The sequence below is a fragment of the Diprion similis genome, chromosome 11 (assembly GCF_021155765.1).
Source record: "Diprion similis isolate iyDipSimi1 chromosome 11, iyDipSimi1.1, whole genome shotgun sequence".
In the NCBI taxonomy this organism is placed as follows: Eukaryota; Metazoa; Arthropoda; class Insecta; order Hymenoptera; family Diprionidae; genus Diprion; species Diprion similis.
The window spans coordinates 7,131,992-7,156,599 of NC_060115.1; the positions used below are offsets into that span (position 1 = coordinate 7,131,992).

Genomic DNA, 24,608 nt, shown 5'->3' on the forward strand with positions numbered 1-24,608 from the left:
AAATAACCATAGAATGTTTTGGCACGCTTTACTATTAAATGCAATGTTTTGAATCGCTCTATTACGAACCGCGACACAGTTAAAATACCTACAGCCCTGGGTTATTTTTCTTAACAGTTTTACGGGTCTGGCCGGGCTTGAGGGTAAGGAAGTTCTACGTATTATCAACCAAGCAACTGAACACGCCGGTAAAAGAAGTTCTTCACAACCAGCAACTATCACTTGTAAATCGTTGGTAACATACCGTCATCATCGCGCTGCTTCAGTCAACGGTTATATCTGGTTATATCGTCAAGTGCTTTCTGGATTGTACTAACCGATTAGTACGGCCGCTGACGGCAATCGATGGAACTTATTAGGTAAAAAAATCTAATTTTTCTTATTGTTACTTTAGAAAGTAAGATATTTTCGAGAACAGAACAAAAAATCTCGTATCCTAAGTCTCAATACCTATGTACTACATGTATTTTTCCTGGTCTCTTATCGAATACGTTCGACTAGGACGATGTAATTGATTATTTCCCACCGATAAGTGATGCATTTTGTATTTCGATCAGCGAAAGCGTGCAGCGTTGCGGGTTGACGTAAATTAGGGGGGTTTCGTCTGCGGGTAATTGACCTTTGACATCACTATTGTTTTTAATTCGTAAACGTTTTGTCTAGTCATTTTATATACGGATGTGCACTATACCATTTTCTGCTTAAAAACTATCCTTAGTAAATAAAAAATAAATAATCAAAAACAGTAGGCATCTGATCGGTGGCTGAGCACAAAATTATTATACATGAATAATTGCATGACTTTCTTCGGAAATTGAGTAAATTCGGATTTTTCAGAGATATAAAGCAAAGAGAGAAATACAGAAATTGGAAGAAAAAATAACGGAGAATTGAGGTGAACGTCTTGACAAAACTGATGGTAATTTCCAAGACGATTATTCAAAAAGATGATAAGGATATATTTCGAAAAATATCGGAAACCAATGACTCTGCTCTGAATATGAGCTCATCTCAAAACTCTCTGACCGTTCGGGATGAACGGCAATATTTGAAGCAAAGGAATGGCTCATCGTTAGTCTTTTCCTAAGTCATGTTCCAACGCTGGACCATTAGAGTATGGGACTGTTTCGTCGTGCGTGAAGTGAAAGCCTGACCGAGGTTGGCGTAGAATGTAAAGAAGTTTTAGTCAGAGAGGGTACAAGACTGGGACCAGTCACTCGAAGGCAAGCTGCAACGAATGTTCAGCGCAGTGATCACCGATTTGCAAAGGTATCAAGACGAGGAGAGCGACTGAGCATCGCTTCGTTTGCTTCAGTCTCCTGGTGCTAGTCAGAGTACGTACCATACCGAGAACTCTTTACTTCCAGAACCGATCAAAGACTATCCGCACGCAGTCTTCTTCAGAACAATTGCCTTCCACCTTCTGGTGAACGTGCGGTTTCCGGTCATTTTTTATCCACCTAGTCACTGTTTGTTTCCGGTGGTTTAATTATCTTACAAGTTTTTTCGTTAAATCGCGGTGACGAGATTGCAACGGTGTCGACGATTCCGGAAGGAGTCCACCTCACTTTGGGACCAGCTGAAGAAAAGTAAGGAATCATATACTATAATCATAATTTAAATTCATTTCCGCTGTAACTTCCAGCTGAGCATTTACGAATTTTTTTTATCGGGTCATAGAAGAGGAATTATAATGGAAAAAATTTGAAAACATCTGACTTATCGGATTAAAAAAACTTAAAATTCAGACGTTTGCTATTATTACCGCGTTGGAGACGATTTACATAACTTTTGAGAAAGTGTTTAATGACACACGTCGAGTGGGTTAGATGTTAGATATATTTTACCGTGTGAAGAAAACGTATCGTCTCTCATAGTCGATAGATTGTTCCTGTGATAGAGCGACAGATGAAAGCGGAAGAGTTTTATAATTTAATACCAATCGTGTGCTCAGCTGCTAAAGCTATATTATTACCTCCACAGTTACAGGAGAAAGAGCCGAACGAACAAGTCGTGACGGATTCTGCACATTATATACAGCTCGTGATAATTTCAGTTATCACAAGCTTTCTTTTCCGAACGGAAGGCTCATAAATATAATCGCGGGAAACTGTAGGATCGCTTAGGATTTCAGTAAACGCTAAGAAACACAAAGAGGAAAACGTAACTTTCGTCTACTAGGTATATTTACTGTCGTGACCATAAACAATTCTTGAACATGTCAAATACCACCGATTAGAAACGGAACGAAAAAAGTTAAAATTACAAAGAATATAATTACAGCAATAAATTTACGTTCAATTGATGTTTTAATGTTTTTATTAAAAAAAAATTTCGGATATTCTCAGTGTCCGTTCGATTTTTTGCCAGGCAATTTTACCGAATGGATAACCGCCTCCCAGTAAAGAATGTAAAAATAATACGAGTACAAAGCCAGCTTACCATTAAATCCACAGACCCTTAACCCGCGGTAAGCCACGAGAGTGAAAGTAATATTTAACATGTGAGTAAGTGGTAATGTCATTGTTACAACTGGGCCAAGAGTTTCATTATTATTTTTGTCATGGTTATACGATGGGATAATCAGTCTCGAGAGAGTAACCCTGAAGTTTTAATGAAAAGGAACATAAAATTTTGCCTTATTTACACTCGTTCTCAGATTTTTGTCAAACGCTTTTATGACCACTTAAATACATGCGCCCGTGTCTCGGTATTTACAAGGATGCAAATCTTTACGAAAAGTGTGAAATTACGTTTCCGTTTTCACGTCACGTAGACTTTCTACAAAAAATCCGAAATTATCGAGATGTTTTTTTTCTAATACATACGCGCCTGCTGCCTCGATTCGAAACTCGAATAGTCAAACAATGACGTGAGCATACAATAACTATACAACCTTCCTCGTCATTAAACGAATTTCTGAATATTTATGCCGAGTCATATACAGATAATATGATAATACGAAGTTGCGATTCTCGCACTTTGATCTCAGACAAACTGGCAGACACTTGAACAGCGCGAATATAATAAGTGTATAAAAAAGTAATGTTCAATCTTCAACCAAAGACAAATAATTTAATAATAGTGACGGATGCTCCTTTAGTGAATATTCAGGTATACGTCTCACAGCCGTACAATTCAATTATGCCTTTTGTGCGGCTGTTTATCCAGTCAAAATCGCTGACGGTAATTCATCTACATCTTCTGTATTTGAAAATAAATTTATAATATTTTATCGATGCACCGAAAAGTCGCTAAAAATCATCTAAATCTTGGTCAAGTTTTTTTTTTCCCTCAGAATATTACGCCATTACGTATCGAAAGAATCGAAACCGCCTAGTCGAGGCTCTTCGGAAACTGCTAGAGGAAAAGTCGAACGTATCAGATTTTCGCCCGTTACTCTTACTCGCAATGATCCGGAATAAGCTGGCATGATCCACTGCACTAGAGAGGAATTACCTCGAGAGACCTGCAGAGAGTAAATCGACGCTTTCACCACCTCGCAGACTCGCGGCGATATAAGTTATAATTCCGGCATGGCATTTGGATTTTTCCTCGGTTCAAGGATCGCGTCTGCGCCCATAATGCATATTTGTATCGGTGAGATGCAGGCGCGGTGCAGTTAAAATTGCGATAACTGTACAACGTCCGATTACCGCCGCCTACATACCTACTGCAGAATTATATTATACCTATACGTAAGAATTATTGGCTCGCTCACGTGAGTTCCGATTAGTGCCTGCACGTGACGAGGACATTTATATATACATAGATATACACTTTATAAGCGGCCGCAGGATTGCAGCCAAGAACGCAACGTGACTGCAGTTAACTCGGTGTGTTTAACAGGTGCGCGTGAAACTAGCTGCCCATAAGCTATAAGCAGGTGAATGGAATGTTTCTTTTCCGCTGATCTGACCTACCGAGCCCTGCAGCTGGATTAAATCCTGGCGGTGGAAAAATTTATTCCGCCGTAGTTATTCACGAACACCAATTTTCACGATATAAATTTAAAATCGCCTTTTTCAACTCAACGTCTGTGTAAAACATCGTTCGGCGTTGAAATTGCACCTGAAAATCATTATAAATTTCCCACAAACTCAATGCCGGGAGCTTTGCGAAAATAGCCATAAATTTAATCGCCAATTTTTTCATGCTCGTTGAGTCCCACTGGAGCATTGAGGCGATATGCGTTACCGCCTTTGCCGTTTATAGTTAGGTAAGACTATCGATAATAGTTATGTATTATATACACTCGCTGCAGTAATACGTAGGTACATCGAACTTTCCTGTTTTCTAATCCAATTACACTTACCCTTTATAATAACTAGACATACGTGAATTACACAGGGAATAAATAAGTCGGACTCGAAACGCAATTGCATATCATACGTACGTATTAGAAGACTTTTCTCGAATAGCTGGAATGAAGAGAAAAAATAATGTAAAAGAAAAAAATAAGTCACACTGAATTTTTCGAATACCTACGAATAAATAAGGCGGTAAATCCGTCGAAAATTTATTTATATATTCAGTTTAAGCCGCACACGCACTACATGTATGATAAATACACACAAGCGAGACTCGGAGATTTCACTTTTAACGAGAGACCTCTGCTGCGTCAGCGTTCAAGATAGAGGTTGGGCATTGATGTCTCCTCTCTTTAGCTGTGGAGCGGAGAGATTGGGGCTGGTGAAAAGAGAAAGAGATGCACAGTGCAGAGGAGGAAAGTGCCAGGAGTCATCCGCAGCTAGGGTTAACGACAGCGGATATTTGTGGTCAACAGTCTGCAGCGGAGGCTGACCGTGATCTTGGACGTTGGTCAATAATCCTTAAGAATAATATAACGCCTCCGCATTATAGGTGGACGGTCTATTATTCGGCCGATGACCGGATACGGTTTTCGTACCTGATCCCATAAATGATTCCAATTTATAATTGCTGCGGATGCTGCATGCGATTTATACGAAAAGAACCGCTCGCTTCTCCCACGCGGTTTTGTTTACTGTTTTTTTTTTTTTTTTACAGCTGAGACGAAAGATATTTGGATTTATTCAAGTCGCGGTGTTCGAATGATTGAATTAAAAACTAAGACAAAGATGGTATTATTGACATCATCCTCGTTGAGTTTGAACCGCGAACCGTGATGACGTTGGTTAGTTAAGGAAAACTAGTTTGTTTTTAATTAAAAATCGATACTCGTATTTATAGAAATTTATTCCTCAATCCGATCAAGAATCATATTGCTCTTGGGTCAAAGTCTGCATCTCAAATATTGGTGATTGACTTCGCATGTCGTTGAAACGAAGAACGGTAGCATGGAGTGTTTTTTGAATTTAATTTTTTTAAACTTATTTTGTCTTTTAGGCACGAAATCCACCGATGATATGCGTTTGTGGGAATTCAATAGAGCATTGAGAACGTTATCCTTCACTTGACGCGATTGGCGGTTAAATCGATCCTTGCGAAGTAGAAATCTTCAACGTTTCTATAATAGCGTATATAGAATATCGAGGACATGCGAACCGCGCGATTTCTCGTTCCCTCAGACTATATCTTCTCTGTAGCGAGCATAACGCGGACGGTAGAGTTTCGTCTTCTGTAAATTATTACAACCTGATTGAAATTTCTCATATTTTATGACCATTTAAAAAGGAGTATCAAAAATAACTTCGTCAATATCGTTTTCTATATTATAACAAGCTCAGTTCATTCGTCTTCTTGTAAATCATTCGTGAACAAAATTCACGCGAAACCTACTTGAAAGTCTTCTGTGTCGTTGGAGTCTTAGGATGCATGCACAGTACACATGTGTGTTTAAATATCCACCCCTGGGGTGTTCGAGAGCGTAAGCTTGCATATTAATGAGCTTGTAGCAAATTCCGAGGATCAAGTATATTGAACACACCTACCTATACGCGTTGGATATTATTCTGAACCTCGAGCATGCATACGCCCAGCTTGACAGGGTCATTGAGAACAGGTTCTCCCGCAATTTAGTGCAGCATTAAAGAGGTTGAACAGTAAAACGTGAATTAATTCTCCTCTCGACAGCACCTTGACTTTCTTTGTCTCACTCGGAAGTTGAAATCCAACAAAGAATTCAAACAGCGCGCGCAAATGGATTGTGGAATTCGTATGTCTCGTCCAAATCAGTGTAGAACCGATCAAACACTTTGAGCGTTATTCAACGAACCAGTCGCTATGTTGATTGATCTAGGATATCCGCAAGTTGGCTCTCGTAACGCAGCAACTGCACCTAAACGGAATGAAAAACTTTTTGTATTATAGGTTTAAAAATACGGCCATTTTGCATCGCGCCTTAAAAAAACGTAGCTAGGTGCGTTCCGAAATTAGTTTCCACACTGTCAACGATCTTTTATAACTTTTGACTTTTAGCGCTTCCAGCTAGTTTCGGAACGCACCCTATAATCGATGCTCGCAAGCCCTAGAAACGGTTTCAGGGGGTTCCCCACGCGCATAACTTACGCCTAAGCGCATACACAGAGGCAACAAGGATTTCACAACGGAATAAGACAGCGCGCACGATCTCGCGCGCGATTTTCAATCTAGTTCAACGGCTTCGCGCGAGCCGAGGACAACTACTGTACCGCAAGCCAAACTGTAACGTACAATCAATTTACCGTTTCAATATCTTGCACATGAGCATACACACGCGGTGAGTATACGCTGCCATTCAACGACGTAAATTAATATTCTCGGCTTCGATCAACCTTCGCGAATGGTGTAATTAGAAAATTTAAATTCGGAATTACCGACGGTTGACTTAGAATTTTCTTTCTTTATTTTTTTCAAATATGGAACGCGGGTAGAAAGTGAAACGAATCGTCCGGACAAGATAAACCGAATAATACGTTAGACTAATGGTTTGATTCATTCCTACGCGTCAGCTGTCAATGCAATATTCTTCACCTACATCCTACGTCCGCGTAAAAGGCCTGTTCTTCGATAAATAATTATATGTTATGATACAGACGTTCTACAAACCGAGCATCGCGCGGGTTTCAAAGAGCGCGATCGTCTGTCCCACGGTTTAAAAATCGAATATGTTTTACGGTGACGCGAAGGGCATTACTATTGCCATTATTCTCGTTGTCTTTGACGCTGTTGTTATTATTATAAATAAAGATGAGGCCATGGCTGTACGTCGAATACAATCCAATATAGAAAATAAATCCACCACTCCCATCGTGTCCGAGACAAAGCGTCGAACAATTTCTTCCCCGCAGAGGCAAACCTGGATATACATGCACACTGACGGCGATTACCGGAGCCTTGACATCCTAGGTGTCCGTTGTAACGTAGGCACATACCTATAACGTACACACTTACCGCTGTCATTATCCTGCAGGACTGTAATTGGCGGTGGGCCGAGAACGAAAGACTGGTGGGTTGCAAAGAGCGCTCTAAAAAAATGGCAGTAATTTTTTTTTTATTCTCAGATTGTAGCGACGGATGAAATGTGATAGGTGCAAGGTATCTTATTATACAACACACGTCGCAATTTCGTTAATTTATTTTACAATGTCTAACATTGCGATCCTTGACCTCGAGGCAAAAAGATCAGGTTCGTCTTTTTCGCTATATCGTGTTTGCCGGATCGCGGTGCAGTAACTTTACAGTTCAGTAAGTACACCGAGATTCTTTGCGGCCACGGAGACGAGAAAACCGCGCGAAGCTCGCCGTTCCATATTCAAATTCAATGACCTGATTAGTTCCTCCTAGTTTTTTTTACTTTAAAGATTTTTCTTGCCGACGATCGACGGAACGATTCAATTCGATAGCGATGACTGCGATTTTAATCTCCTATTCGATGGAGTGGGTGCAGTGTAAATCGATTACGCTGTGCTGAATATGAGAGAAATCATTCGGCTGCAGGCAATAGCCGAGGGATATCAGATATTATGTCAATAAAATATTTCTACTGCAGTGATGTGATACTATAAAAATCAAAGAGAACTAGGATATTCATTATATGCTGACATGAATATTTTGTCCTTCGACGTAAATGCAGACAGAAACGCGTTATTCCATTGTCAAGAGATTCATATTGCAGGATTTTATTTCGTCATTAAACGCATTATGATCCGTACATAACGCGTGTGTACCTACCTATTTTAAAATTTTATTCCAAGATACGGGAATTCTTAGGTTGCGTGCTAGAGCGATCTGAAGAAATGTTAAATATATATCCTATGAATAAAAATAATCATTAACACTTTAGACCTAAAAATTTATGTACCCACTTGCCTTGTGCATTGTTCTCACAGAAACTCTGCCTCTGCTTCTGATGCCCTGCAGCTGGATTATCAATATTACTACGACGCAGTTATTCCTTTGCTCTAAGTGACAGCTGCATATAGTTTAGGGAAAACTGGAGCTGCTCGCATCGCACCTATCCGAGCACAACTCGCAATATATTATTAGAAAACAGATTACAACCGTCTGTTGCAATACCGTGAGAAAACACAACGGTGAAAGGTAAGCCGCGCGTGCTTTGAACTCACGTATTACAACCGTGTTAAAACGTACGTCTGCAGCAGTTCTTTGATTCAATTTCTTCCGATCATTGTCTGCCTCGGAGATCCAAGACGAATCTTTCGAGGATATGATAAATGCACAACCACGCAATTATCGTAGTTTAGATATTCGGATGAGAAAGAAATTTGTGCTGATTCCAACTTTTTTCAGAAAAACCTCCCGAAAGTTTCAGTCCCACGGTATTACTTTATCAGAACAATGTTAATTCAGGAAAAATTTATCTTATCATCAAACTGACCATCGCTTAAGTGTCGAAAACTTTGTGTTTAATAGGTGAACTGGCAATCCGATCGAGTAAAATATAAATTTAAGAGTAACGTGACACCTGGTACGTTCAGCTATCGAATAAAGTTTGGAGCGATCACGAGGGTCTAAGTCAAATTCCGTAGCCCTTTGGCTGCGAGAGCGTTTGGAACGAGTCGGCGACATCTGGCGGCAACTGTGGAACTTGAAAACTCTACCCGTTTGCTTCGTATCAACGACAAAAACCCAACCTACACTGAATATCTGAAGCGTTTCGTGCGGATGAAAAAATATACCGACGCATTAATGTATAAATTAGTTAGATATTTGTGGTAAAAGGTTTGCGGATGAGAATATGTTAGAAAAACCTAAATAAAAATTAATGAAAAAAATTAACGTCCACAAAAATCTATTCTCGTATCGGCATCGATTTATTATACAAATTATCGCCAATTACGTATAAATTTATTATTCACACGAGGTTATCGAAAGTAATGTATGTACTACTACTACGTTGTATGTTTCTTATAACTTAGGTTTTGTATTACCGTCCCTGTCTCTGATAGTCGCGAGGATGAGGCAGGTTTTTAACCACGTGTGTATATATAATTGTACGGTTAATAGTTCTTGAAATGTATAAATTACTACAGACCTTACGGTATAGCCTCGAGAATTTTCGAACCTCATAAAAGTTTTCAACAAATATTGGTATATTAATACCAGGTAGCACACGATCACATTCAGGAGTAAAAATGACCACGTGACTATATACGCGGCCGCGTTGAGTGTTGATCCTTGAAGATGATATTAGGAAGGCACGTGGAGTTGGTGGTACAGACAAAAACATATTCATAAAAAATTAGAAAACCTACCAAGCTGTTAGTTCCCGACATATTTATATATCGCGGTAGTTTATTATACACCGTAACGAATTCGGTACGAAGTTACACCTTGTACACGAATATTTCACAGTGATAAAACGGGTTTCGGTTTCGAATGGCTAGGAAACGCCTTTGCATCCACCACCTCGATAACATCCGATCTTAACGTAATGGAGCACGATTTCCCTGCACCGCGGCTACGTCACAGCTGCATCTATTAAACGAAACTTAGCACCGTGGGATCGCGTGCAATTAAAATACTGTAATAATAGCGATTCTTCTTTTATTCTTATTCCACCTTTTTTCTTTATGTAACATCTCTTACGCCTGCGAGTATACTTGCGCAATTTGCTAATTGAATACTCGCCTCGCTCATGACTATACCGCGCATACGTACAAGTACTAAGTACCTTGTATACCTATTATATACTTATAAACATAATTTTTGTATTCCCAAGGATTTGGTACTTCGTGTTGTCATTTTTTCCCCTTATTAGCCATTATCTTGACTTGGGATCGACCGGCGCAGATATTTTTTCGAGCCTAAGTACATTAGGTATACCTATATACGCATATACATACTCACACACGCATAATCCTGTATGAATTCTTGAGGAAGATGAAACGTTAAGTCACCCGATGATCTCACGGTGGCCTCCTTGTAATATTGTTTGTATCAATAAATTTAAAATCGTTGCGTATCAACCTGCCGCATATATGATTGTCGATATTTATGCGTATATAGATAACGTAAACGATAATCTAAAGTAAATTATACGTGAACAAGAGTTTTACGATTTTTTCATTCAATTTAATTCTTACATCATTGTTTTACTCACAGGAAATTCTACACGGAATGATATCCTCATAAAACTTATCCAATATTTTATATATCTATATAGATTATCACAGATTCCAATTAACTGGATTTTTTTTCATCTCATTCAATTCCAATTATACATCTTTTGCTATTTTGGATAATTGATAAATCTTTTTATAGGGGTTAATTATTTCGATCGTTAAGTTGCCGCGGAGATTTGCTTGGCGACCTCGAAATTTTACATATAATAATCCGAAACACGGATGGAATTTCTCGTAAATTATCTACTTCCTTTGATTTATTCAACTGATTGCTGGATTATGCCAACGCCCGAGTGGATCTTCCACAAGCGATTATAGAACTTAAAGTTCAAAGTCTGTTTGCTAGTTAGATCGACTCTGATTTATCGCACAAATTAGATCCTCTGCCAGTTTTTTCTTAAATATATCTTATGTCGTCGCATTAACTAATCCTCCGTAATCGCGCAACGTCCTTCGTTAATTCGCTTCAATTTAATCTACGCATAAAGTATAATAATTGCACAATGTCAATTTACTTATTTGCCTGGGGCTAAGGTGGAGTCGACGACAAGTCAGTGCAAGGCCCTCGATAATTTATACAAAATACCACGATTTTTAGGCCGTTTATACAATTAAAATATTCGCACGTGTGTTATTTATCCAAATTTTTTTCACCCGTAGAGGTATCGTATAAGGTAAATTTATTTTCAACACGTTTCAAAAAAATAGCAACACGGAAATGATAGATCCACGAATCTTCTTTCATTACCACGTGTTATTATAATATTCGTTGGTGAGGCGGATGAGATTAAATTTGAAAAAATTTATTCTGCCTTCTATTTGCGAATCGCATATATATATATATATATATATATATATATATATATATATATATATATATATATATATATATATATATATATATATATATATATATTATGGTGGCGCAAAAAAACCGACTGTTTTTTTTTTTCTGAGTCTCGTGTGACAAAATGTTAGTTTTTGATGTTTTAAGAGCCCACTCCAAAGGACAGTTAGGAGAAAAATTTTTAAGAGGTCGTTCCACATTTTTCAAAAGGTCAGAATTCGTCAAAAATCGATTTTTTTTTCTAATTTTTTTTTCTCCAATTTAGTAAGAAAGAATCGATAACAATACAACACGACATGAATTAAAAATCAAACAAAATGCTGAAAATATAAATTTTTTAATTTAATTTTTTGACGATTTTTGACATTTTAAAAAATTTGGAGCGACCTCTTAAAATTTCATTTTTTTGAGCTGTCCTTTGGAGTGGGCTCTTAAAACATCAAAAACTAACATTTCGTCACACCAGACTCAAAAAAAAAAAAATATTCGGTTTTTCTTCGCCACCCTAATGTATATATATATATACTAGAATTACACGATTGTCTCGAGTACAGGTATGTAATCCCGAAATGACAATGCGATGAAAAAATGCAAACAAAAAAAAAGTCGAAGTGGGTTGACACAATACAAATGAGCAACTGCAACACACGCCATCGATCGATTCGCCTCGAAAAATCTCTCGGTGAATATCTTATGAGATTCGTCGATCATACGTCATACATATATGCAGGCAGCCATGCGTCGTGATCGATACGATTTCGTAATAAATTATTTATCCAGTGTTGTGCAGGTTCGTGCAGCTTTTATCGGTGTACGCGCTTACGTCTCACCTCGGGACGTTAAGAAACGTGCTCTTGTCAAATTTTTTCAATACAAGGTACGCTTGTCATGTAAATCACCTTGCCTCCTTGCCGAGTGACATTCTTCGGGCAGCGTTTTGGGAATTCCTCGGAGTCACGGCCCCTGAAAATCGTCCTTGAAGCTCATCGACGAATTTCAAACGAAGATCGGATCGAGAAGGTTCCCACTGGTCTTACGAGATAAAAGCAAAAGAGACCATTTCAAGCGGTTGGGGAAAAATTTCGGAGGAGAATTCTCGTTTGCATTGCCTTTTATTTCCTCACATTTATACCTTTCAAACAACGAATTGCCAAACCAGTTGTTTATTGGACCGAATAAGTTTAAATAGGTTTTTGTCATTCAACGTCGCGCGCGCGCGAATTAAACTTCGTTGACACTTTTACTTATAGGTATATACATGTCACCGCGCGGTTTAACCGCAGAGAAAATTCGGTCAGTTTCAAACTATTTTATACTATTTATTTCTTTATAATCCGGGTATAATCCGGTGTTGTATTCTCGTTAATTATACACGGCTGATTAGTAATTGTTGTCGAACGAAAATTGCGCTGACTGATGTCTAAAAACGACATTGTGTCATATCGGCTCTACGATATGGGCCAGAAATGGCAATTTATTTTTTTCATTCACAACGCGACTGCCTAATCGTCTTGTTTTCTGTGATTCATGCATCATCATTCTCACTTCGCCATGTAGCAGGTAATGAATAATAAATCAAGCATTACCATCCTCGAGGCCGGTTAATTTTTCATTTTCTTTCATCTTCATTCGTCTCGATTATACTCAGCGATATTCACACTCGACAGTCGCGGGTATAACATAATATTCAAGCCCTATTCTGTCCGTGACACAGAATAACGAGACACGCGGTGTTTAAAATTGATCGAAAGTTAAACCGCGGAAAATCGGAATGAAAATTATAAATTTTCTATCGCACGATTATACGTCTAACAATAATTCTCTCAAGTATATTCACGATTCCATGTAAGTATAATAAATATATATAAATTGAGGGTATATGCGTGAGATTTCGCAATCGGTTCCACACGTTTAAAGGCATTCACTTCACGTTCGTAGCTTTAGAATTCCTATTCGTTCATTCTCTCTGTGCTGCATATAGCGTAGATACTTACTTACGTACAGGCACAAGTTTTCAGCCATCGAAAGCCGACTGAACGTCGTCGATTCTTCAAAGAAGCGCTTATATGCCTTAATTCTTCAGCGCAGCTTACAAGCCACAGACTTCGGACGCATGTACCTTAAATGACGATAAAAAATTACTCATTTCTCGTTCGTGCTTTGCCTTGCCTCAGTTTTTCGGAGCATTACATCTCTCGCTTCTTACGATTCTGTTGCTTCTAGGTACAATGTATAGATACGAGTACATCGACAGTACAGAAAGCCTTGCGTAATATATGTCACTATGATTCCGATCCGAGAATATAAAAACGAAATTCTTGTGTATATTTTACACATAAAATTCGCAGAAAGCGAAAGATTTCATGTATATTTTAGCCATAAAACACGCGATAACAGGTGCCGAGTCAGAATAAATATTCACTATTTTATTTCAAGTTTTTTTTTGCTATCAAAGGCCAGCTTGAAAATACGACGCACATGGCCTGCCATTTTTTAGTTCTTCTCCAGCATTTCACTTTCGCATATGTTTTCTTCGTCTTCATTTTGGTTAAAATTACACGTATGTAATGAGGTAACGTGAACGTTTGTAGCGAGATGTTTGTAATTGAAATTGAACTGACCTGGCTAAATCACGCCTATAACTGCGGTGAATAGAATTCTTTATTCGCCGTCTTACGAAATACATAATACTAGATACAACCGGGGATTACGTACGCATTTACCTGCTGCAACGCGGAGAAAGGCTTGATGGTTATAATATTCGAATGAACAAAGACAAATATTGTACATTGATTTATATTATTCAACATCCTTTATGCAGGATCATGCAACAAGAATTCACGCGTTAGATTACTTTCACATTTAATCTGCATATCTGAATATGAATTTTTGAGATGTTAACGATTCCTGCAAACGTATATAAATTTGCAAAACTTTTTTTTCATTCATTCTTATTTTTTCCAAAACCACACGTTAATAAACCCTCTAATTCTCTTCCATATCGTTCTTCTCAATCCGAATCGATTTACGTCTCGGCAATGTTACGTATAGAAATTAAAAAAATATAAATAAAAAATCACAAATTCCCTATCGATGAAAAGTCTCATTAGATGTTTCACGACGATGAATTCACGTCGACGTTCGTTACAGTGAAAGTTTCTATACCTGTTTTTACTATAAAACTTATTTACTAAAAAACAAAATTTCATTCCCGACACAGAGATGATATAATTAATTTGTATCACTATACGTAGAAACTTTTTTCTTTCAGTTGGCTAAATTCGGGCATTTGCGTGCGATGACATCCGATTGAGCGCCATGGCTTCGAGATACACTGTCTTGATCGCATTCCTCGTTTGCGGTGAGTACATGTATATAGATATAATATAAATAAACATATATATGCGTGATTTTTATTGCCTTTTTATTACTCGGCGAGAATCGGTCTCGTGCGTAGGCATACCGCGTCTCGTGTCGCGGGATCGCATCGCTCGATCGTCACGATTAAATCCTCAAAAACGCTTCAGGCTGTTGCGATGTATATTATAGCCGTAAAATTGACATTGCCGAAGCCTCTTATAGCGAACCTTGACCATCAGAAGCAAACGTAACTGCAGTATCGGCCATGATAATTCCACGCTAAACGAAGCCTCACTAGTTTATTATATCCCAACTTTTTTTATTTTTATTTCGTATCTTACACATCCAACATCCCGCTTAATTTAACGGTTTCTCGCTGTCGCTGACCGGTGACGACCCGCACTTCGAATCGGAATGCAAAAAAGCGGTTCCAAATTGCGGACGTCATCTTAAGCGTGCAGACGTATTTTACCTGATTAAAGCCTGCACTTAACGTTGCCAAATTATGCTGACACTTTCGCCACTGTACGCAATAATAATTGTCTGTCACAAGGCCGCCTGACGAACGTTTAATTCGATTACTGTCAAGGTGTTACTAAATTATGTGTATATATCAATTTGATTCACATAAAACGCGCTCCAATTTCAATCGACGCGGTAATTCATAATCCGATGTTTAATTTCCGTTTGATGTATGAAATCATATTTTTTTTTTTTTTTTTTTTTAAGATAATCGGCACCGACTTCATACCCGCGTATCGACGGATAGATAATTGTTTTTTCACACAATTATATTGTTCATACCTGCCTCGTTTTTCTTTTTGCAATATAATGCAGCGTCCTTGCCTTGCAGCAATATACCTATACGTTCGAAAGTCTCGTATAGCTGTGGGAAAGACGAGCCATTTAACAATAATTATTGTACCAAGAGTACGAAGCGCGTGTATACATTATGCATGTATATACATATACATACACGTGTATGTAGGTAAAACCACGTTATACCTACAGAGTATGAATCCGCAATCGTGAGAAGATTAACTCGATCTCAGGAGCAGGTATCAAGTGAAAATGATGACGATGATTAAGATGATTAGGATGATTATGGATTATACTTTGTGCCTTGCCGAGAAAGTGAAGAAGAAGGCTCACTTTCCTCGTTTATTCGCATTACCAAATCTTCATCTCATCTTCTCATTCTCATCTTCCAGTTGCTCAAGTCTTCGCTCAAATTTATACCGGAAATTCACCAGCGGCTGCAACTCAAGTACCAGCAGCTTCGCCAAAAAATGAATTGCTCACGCAGACTGTTTACGGATTTCTCGACTTCACGACGACCATTGGAAACACAGTGATGGTTTTTAGTCCTAACAGTGCTCCTCCTGGTGAGTAAAAGGATCACTCTTTGTCTCGTTTTAAGTATAGCGATGAAAAATTCCTGTATAATCCGAAGATCTTTGTTGTTGCAAATTTATAATTCACCTCGGAGAATTGAAACTCTGCTCGCTCGTCTGCCTCTCGATTTTTGCACATATGTACGTTGAATTTCAAGGACTTAAAAATCCTTTTCTTCTCGCACATATCTGCACCGAGATGATGCTCTCGAGGTGTACGAGCGAAGCGTTTCGCGAGTTTATTTTCCAAGCATAACTCGCGGCTGTCGAGTCACTCGCTGAGAATGTTCATCTGCCTGTTTCTCATTCGTTTTTTCGTTTAATCTTGGCTGCTTTGTTCGCTGCAGCGCCGATGCGCAGAGAATCGAACGCCATAATATAATATAATATCTCGCAGAATCGGCAGCGCGTGCATTATTGCGGTGAAAATAAAATTATTATTGCAATTATCTAGCGAATTAGGAAAGAGATTACGCGGTAGAACGGGAAATCGACGAAGGAATTAAGCGACGCGTCGGATCGCATGAAACGTAAATCGTATCAAATCCACGTAGGCGGACGTTTTTGCTTCTATTACATCCTGCTTGCTTCATTCGTATTCTACGCACATCTTGGATACACGATCAGAACTTTAAAAGTATAAACGCAACAACACGAATTCGCCGTTATGCGATGTAGCGGTTGTTTTCGGGCTGACCGACGCGATGGAATAAAACGCGATTATAAATTACGCGAATTACGCGAATCTTTGTCTTTGATAATTCTTCATCTATCTGTGGATAAAAGTATCTGCCTAATCCGAGCCACGTGAGGTAATTAAACGCGCGAAATCAAAGCCGAGGAAATTCTCTTGGGTGAAGTTATAACTATAACTATAGTAATAGTATATAATATATAGTATAGACATAAGTAAAAAGAATTCCGAGTCGTGAGTTCAACGAATCGCATAAGATTCTCGTAATAAATACCGCGAGTTTGCTGCCTCGCGTTTCTGTTGTCAGTACTTTTTACAATTAAACATAGAAAAGTGTAGAGTCGTGTAGAAACGGGATTACGGATCGTGATCCGGCAGGTTTTTCCACCCGTTCACGCTCCGGGAGGAAAAACTCGTTTCGTGTAGATCGGTATGATCATATGTGATCTGAAAATAAGAAACGCACTTACGCGCCCATTTTCAGAGGGAAACAAGCCGGAAAAACCTGTCGCCAATTCGCAAGCACAGCCGATTCAAACGAAGCCTACGGAAAATTCGAAAAAAGTACCCGACATCCAGCCCAGCAAAACTCACAAGAGCGAATCGCGTGGGGAGACGAAAAAACAGGAGGTTAAGGAAACCAAGATCGTCGTAAACTCGGTTGTTGAACAAAAGGTCGTGAAGAATTCGGAAGACAACCTGGTGCCGGCGAAACGTGAGGTGAATATATTAATTTTAGTATTTCAAATATATGACGCATTTATTTTCTCACTTCATCACGCTTCAGACCGGATTTTAAGCCCAGAGACAAAGTTCGTTTCGTTTGCGGTAAAAACCAACCACTTTGATCGAAAATTTTTACTCATCGTTCCGTAATGCCACAACGATTTATAGCCGCGTGCTTTGTACACCACTAATCAGCAGTTGAAGCGGTTAACCGCGGCTAATTGTCTTCTTATAATTATAGAATGGCGATATTACTTTTCGACGCAAAACCCGACGCCCAGATCTGCGGTTGTTCCCGAAATATTTTTGCGTCAATCGCGTAACAGCGAAATTTTTTCCCAAAGTATTTTTGCGAGTAAACCGCAATCCATTGTGATTTTTTCAAAAAAATAAGAGATTCCACGCAAAGAGTTGCGAATGAATTTTCGACTTTGGGAAAAGAAATATTTTCACGGTACAGAAATCGCTGCTCTGTTATAGCGTAAATTTTTTATTTATTAATTTTATTTCCACCACCCAAGGACGTGAGGAATTATGGTACTTAAATATAAGAAATTACGTAACGAGGTGAACACGTGCTTGTGGAAATTACAGAGTGTGAAGACTCGGGTGGAAGTCGTTACGAACAGCCCCGTGGTTTCGAGCGTTGTGGAAGTCCGTCCGGTGAACGAGGTGCCAAACGTTGTCAAGAACGATTTAGCCGAGCCTGAGTACGACTTCCTGTCAAAACAGCCGACTCAGAGCGTCGACGAAACTTATAAGGTTTGTGTAGAATCGTATCGCAGTTTTTCTCGCAGCGGCTAATTAATCCGCAGAATACAAGCGAATTATCTCGCTCTCGTCAAGGTTGTGCAACAAGCAGCACATACGTACATACATACTACATATATATACCTAAAGCGTATGAATCAAGAGAAGGGAACGTCGCTCGTCGCATTATTATAATATGTGTATACATATATTTGTTTTTTTTATGTAAGTCAGGGCAGCCCGCAAAATGAAACCCATTGAATTTTGCAGTCAAAAGCAACGGGCGTATCTGGCTATCGCAGCATGGATATACAAAGAAATTTGCAACGATATATTAATGTTTCGTTTCATTTGTTTTATTTTACGTTTGCAAACTTTTTTTCTCCCCCCCCCCCCCCCCCGCTCTTCTCCTCTTCGTGACCACGTTTCTTTCAAATACTATATGTATATGCTTCCTTTTACGATCGCTACTCGCTCCAAGGACGCGGGCGTGTATTATTTAAGTTTGGCAATTTGACACGCAGGCTTGTTAAAGGTCCTTCGCGACACGCTCTCTGCTTGTAATAATTATGAACACACACACATGATGTGATGCGAATCAGGATTACGAGGCGCTAATGAAGTAGCTTCGTTAGTATTTTAGTGTATCGCGAGTTTCGGATGATCGTTTCCTCCATTTGTTAAAATCAAAGACATCGCTGATGATTCAACAGTTTTTATCACATAATTTAAAATAATCTCGATTACTTTTTTTTTTTCTTTTTGTCACATGCCTTCCGGGGATCTTGATTAACATTTATAGTACAAGCAAGTCTTGAGGGTGTGACAACGTGCTAAAACGCGTTATAGATATAGGTATAATGTATCGCGTATTATACCCATACAGAATATGAATGACTTTCACAAACGGATTTAATTGATGCGAAAAAGGGAAAGTTGCGTGTAACACATTCTATACATACACTGAAAACCGGCGGTGCTGCGATGTTAGAAACTATGAAATATTCAACACTGGGGTGTAATAGAATTTAATTAGCCTATCGGTCATATCGAACAATCTGCAAATATTGCGTGTGTGCGAAAGAGTTTGCATTTAGAGGTGAGGAATAACAACACGATAATATCCTTTTACACTGTGTGTATAGCTCGCTTCCTGATTGTTGTCAAACAATTTTGTTGCATTAACAAGTTTGGTGTCAGCCAAATTTCGAATCGTTTACTTTTGACTACCGGTAAAATACACGCGCTTATTCGTGGTTCTTAAACCAATGATTATCCAATGCTTCCATGGATCCCGATTGAGGTAGGTCTGTCACGTTTTAGCTTATAAACTTGAGACCATCTTCGAAGCATCAGGCCAAACCAAGGCCCACGGCTAGGCGAGCCAAGGACAACCCAACCGGTTTGGTAACCAAACTGGGAGGCACCATTGTCAAGGATGGTTTGACCACCGTCCACGAGACCAACGTCATAGGTACTTACATCAATGGAAAGTACGCTCAGGTACTCCAGAGCTCATCGCGCGTATTGGGGGGCGTCCAGCCCCCGGAGGGTAAAATCAGGCCCACCAATTCCCACAGGATTTTGAAAACCATCGGACCCCAACACGGCAAGCCCAGACCTCACCTCGAGCCGACGCCAACTCTTCAGGATGACTCGCCGGGACTTTCGCCGGAAAGCATCGCCAATGCTCAGTCAGGTGAATATGTACCCTTAAAAAAAAAAAAAATTTCGAGAAGCGTTTTCCCAAACGTTCCGGGATTGAGTTAATTAAGTCCGAAAACCTTGGGTAAGATTTTGAGGAGTACACCTGTGTTGCAATAATTGTTGCGTGGATTTTGTACGGATAGCGTGACTCGTTTCGTGGGAAGAAAAAAAAATAATATCTTCAACGAGTTCGAGGACGTTTGTTTGATTGTAATACGGAGAAAACCGGGTAGCAAGTGCGGTTGGGCATTCCGGCTTGATGTCGGGCCGGAGATAAAACCTGTAATTCTATTCTCTGTGCACCACAGGTACCAACATAAGGACTTCTCGGCGTCATTCGAGCAACAATCAACACCGTCCGAAGTTCCGTAACAATAAGCTTCCCGACGATTCTGAGAGCGGTGAACAAATCTCCACGCAGAGATCATCCGGGAAAAATCGACCAGCGGCTGGAAGACCCGGTTACAGGTAATTGATCGACACGTGATTACACGGATCCAGAAACGTGACACGAGATTACTATTCGCGTTTGATAACAATTTGTCGATAGAGAAAGCAAACGCGTCTACACAAACATACAAACAAACACACTCGTACGAGAACGGTCGACGAGCCTAGTCTCACTTCGAGTCTGGTCTGCTTCGGGGTACTTTCAGGAGCAGAAATCAAATCACGACGACGACGACGACAACGACGACGACTAGCGAAGCACCAGTAACTCGACGTAGAAACGGTTTCAGGCCAAGTAATCAGCCCAGTCCTCCAGCCAAGCAGAATCGAGCCAGAACCGAGTCGTCATCCTCATCCTCGTCGTCTTCGTCATCGAACAATTCACCAAAGGTAAAGTTCCCGAGGGCTCCAGGAAGCAGGTGGTCATACAAGACGACCCCTAAACCACGAATTGCGATCCGCAAGCAGGTAGAGGATGACCTCGAGAAGCCCCTGACGCCGGAAGCCAGTGTCCAGGTCCAAGAAGTCCTCGTTGATGATAAAGATAACAGACAGACCCCGATCAGCCAGAAGAAAATACAGGAACAAGAAACAACTGTCGGGGAGGAGCAGCCTGAGGCCAGAGAATCGGATGATGACGGAGACGCCGTTCGGGAATCGCAAATCCTTCCGCTTGAAACTATCAATGTCGAGATATCGACGCAGGCCGATTTCAACGACGTTTACTTCGAAATAGCCACCATCAAGTCGCCTTATACCTTCCAGGTGAGCAGTTTTAAACTTTGAAAAACTCGATACAACGTTTGCAATCTCTTGGTGAAATATTTTCCGAATATCTCGGCCTGTAAGGCGCATCTTCTTTCGCAAACTTTCATCGAATAAAGTAGAAAGTGTGCTAAAAGTTAGCGTTGTATGATCACGTTCAAAAGTAGCCCAAGACTTCTAGCATTTCATTAAAATTTCAGAAAAACAAGAAAAAAATAATTTTTATAAACTTCTTTGAACGCAATAAATTTTCACTCATGTCTTCGAATGATTATCACAATTAAGAAGAACAAGTCCTCGACGCGATTCTAAATGCAAATCCATCCGTAGATGAAAAATAAAATTATTTTATTATAAAATATTTTCGCGTAGGTTGGAACACAGACGAACACTCGCTACGTGACGGTGACTTCAACGGTGAAGAAGAGTTTCGCAACGGCGGAAGCATCGCCGTCGGTAAACCCGTCGGAACCACTAACCGAGAACATTCTCGCCAACACCGGTGCGGCGTACGAAACGACTCTCCCCCTGGACTCGTCCGTGGCAACACTTCCGGCGATATCCTTGGACCCAGGTCAGGCAACGCCACCGTTGGAGACGATAACCGAAACCTTCTCCACGACTCAAACTCTGCTCAAAACCCACCTTCTGCCAGTGGTGGCGGAGGGTAACACGACGAAGTTGACTCTGGTCCAGACCTACCACATCGCGAGGGTGGTAACAGCCACGAAGACGCTGCCGCCGATGGAGCTGTATCAGTTTATACCTAGCAAAACTCTCAACGAATTCAACTCCCGTCTGGACGAGGCTGGAAGCGAGCTTCACCTGGAGCTCGACTTCGGCGACGATGACCGAGACGACGATGATATATTAAAACGCGTCGTACCTCCGACCGATTCCGACTCGGATTTGAACCCCTTCCGCCACGGGGATTCCGCCGGAAAAACGAAGGCTGGTCAGGAAGCTCACCCGTCGCCAATGGAGCCTCAACTCAGCCCGGAACAAGCCCAGCAGCTCGCTTTATTCAAGTACTTCGGCCAGCCTCAGCCCCAGGTGATAACAACCTCGCGGCCAGTAATCGTCGTCGAGACCCTCTACGAGTCCCACGTCATTCCGCTGGTCAACAAGGGAAACACAATCTTCTCGACCCTCTCAAGGCCCGTCGGTACCGTACCGAAGACCACCTACGAGTACGGCACGTCGACCATCGCCCCGCTCCTCCCCCAGGTGCCTCAGGTTCCCCAAGTGCCTCAGGTGCCCCAGCAGCTTTTCCAGCAGCCCCAACAGCAGCAACCCCAGTTCACCGTGACCACGGCTCCGATAGTTACTCAGACCTTGGCGACCGTCTCCGACTCCAGGGTGCTGAGATTGACTTTCGGCGCGAAAACCGCCTTCACGACCTTGTTCTCGACGAGGGTCGTGCCCACCGCAGTCACGACCTACGTGACATCGACAGTCCCGGTCCAGCCGACGGTGCCAGCTTTTCCAGGGTATTTCCCACCCGCGGTTGGATATCCGGGTTATCCCTTCGTCGGTTAGACGAGTCAACGTTGTTCCACGTATCGTGCGTATAGTTTTTTGTTTTTTCTTGTTTTTTTTTTGTTCGTTTTCCTGCAGGACCATTGCCGAGAGAGACATAAATGTGTATATATATAAACTATAATCGGAGCAGAAAGTTGTAATTCTAAAAATCAGGGATCCTTCCGGTGCTGAAACTAATGATCCAGAGTTTGAGAATTTGCGGAACGCGATTTTTTCAAATTACCGATCTACATTCGCAGTGTCGGTTGAATCGTGGAGATTGCTACTTTAGTCCTGAATAAGATCTTCGATCTTAACACAACCGTCGTTTATTTGACCTCGATTGATCGAGGCGAGGGAGCGGCCTGGACCGAAGGCGCTTATTCTCACCCGCACGTATGTATATGCAATCCCTGGCACGTGAGTGTTTGATTAGTTGTGTTATTAGAGGCGAGGGCCCTGCGGAGTAGCCTCGAAAGGCGGAAATGGAGACGGCCATGTCATTATTTGATTTGAATAAATTCTATTGTCATTTTTGGTCAGGAGCATGCGAGTCACAGCCTTATGGTATTTACATCCGCGTACCGAGGCGGCGGCGTCCTGATTATTACTATACATACATATAGCTACATATAATTATTATTCACTTTTCTTTTTTCATTTCCGTTCTTTGCTTTTTTATACACTTCACTCCATCGCCGGTCTGCACTCACCTTTGCCACTTCAGTTCTTGCTCTCGTTTATTCAGCGAGACCTCGTCTATCAGGCAATGGCATCGATTAAGCAATAAAATGAAAATTTCATCCATCCTTTCCCACCATCGCACCTTAGCTTCTTAAGTTTTGTACACGTATACGTATGACTTGTAAATAGAAATATGTATGCACATGACGATATACATTTAACGTAGGATACCCGATTGTTGTTATTATCATTATTATTATCATTATTATTATTATTATTATTATTATTATTACCGCGTACACATGTAATCACCCTAAATTATATATATTATACATATATATATATTATACGATGCCAGTGAAATCAAGGTCTTGACTGATAACCAAAATAGTGACGTATATTCGGACACAAATATGTGCATTATCGAATTATTGTTCTTTGGCTCAATTTGATTTTTTGATTTTTTTTTTTTCCTCAGAATTATCTTGAGCAATTATACATATATATAATTCGTATGCATGTACGCAAATGTCGTAATAGATCAAGCTTTTGATCGCAGTCCAGTCTTCAATTATTATACTGTATATAAATTATTAACCAAATTATCATTATCGTGTATTGTAGATTTAATGTGACATATAATTACAGATAAGTATATGAATTTTGTAAATAAAGAATGAAACACCGAATAACGTCTATCCCAGTTATTTCTTGCTATAAAGATATCCTATAAATGCGACAAGTTGCGAAATACTTTTCGAAACTACTGAAAATTGATTAAACTAAAAAAAAAAAGGAAAGAAAAAAAAAAAGTTACGCACAACGAACACTCCTATCAGATGTAATGAGGTATAATTCCGTCATAGATTACCATCGGAATGAGCTATAGGTATCTAGCAGCAATTTACGTTTGCACTTTACCTGCCTTCCTAACGTACATTATACTCAGCACTGCGAAAGTTTATGATACTACAACGAATGGGTATCTTGGTTACGAATTGCCCAACTTCTGCAAGTGAATGCTTCAATTACGTCGTCTGCCATTATTATAAGTATCCTATACGGACTGTTTGTGCTCTTACAATTAGCCAAGTAGCATGCCGCGATATTATATTAATAATACTACAATTTTTGTCATCAAATCAAACTGTACAGCTTGATTC

General features: G+C 40.1%; 1 protein-coding gene across 4 annotated transcripts; it reads left to right on the top strand.

The window, feature by feature from the left end:
• The first annotated feature begins 1,156 nt into the window (after nucleotides 1-1,156).
• On the top strand, nucleotides 1,157-22,845 carry LOC124412300 (cell wall protein DAN4). 4 transcript variants are annotated; one of them, XM_046892056.1, is made up of 10 exons: nucleotides 1,159-1,589; nucleotides 14,666-14,755; nucleotides 15,966-16,139; nucleotides 17,327-17,562; nucleotides 18,163-18,330; nucleotides 19,642-20,017; nucleotides 20,334-20,493; nucleotides 20,682-20,865; nucleotides 20,944-21,240; nucleotides 21,613-22,845. In XM_046892056.1, the coding sequence occupies exons 2-10, from the start codon at nucleotides 14,713-14,715 to the stop codon at nucleotides 22,777-22,779; spliced, it is 2,805 nt and encodes a 934-aa protein (XP_046748012.1). In that variant the 5' UTR covers nucleotides 1,159-1,589; nucleotides 14,666-14,712; the 3' UTR covers nucleotides 22,780-22,845. The 4 variants fall into 4 exon arrangements, with proteins under 4 accessions (XP_046748014.1, XP_046748012.1, XP_046748013.1 ...); XM_046892057.1 differs by having other exon boundaries at nucleotides 20,766-21,240; XM_046892055.1 differs by having other exon boundaries at nucleotides 1,160-1,589; nucleotides 20,682-21,240; nucleotides 21,613-22,844.
• The last annotated feature ends 1,763 nt before the right edge of the window (nucleotides 22,846-24,608 follow it).

What these genes read in the sequence shown, in the direction of transcription:
- LOC124412300 (XM_046892055.1), top strand. Translation starts at nt 14,713, where the DNA reads ATGGCTTCGAGATACACTGTCTTGATCGCATTCCTCGTTTGCG. An exon ending in TCCTAACAGTGCTCCTCCTG is followed by an intron (nt 16,140 to 17,326) that starts GTGAGTAAAAGG and finishes GCCCATTTTCAG; the next exon opens with AGGGAAACAAGCCGGAAAAA. An exon ending in TGGTGCCGGCGAAACGTGAG is followed by an intron (nt 17,563 to 18,162) that starts GTGAATATATTA and finishes TGGAAATTACAG; the next exon opens with AGTGTGAAGACTCGGGTGGA.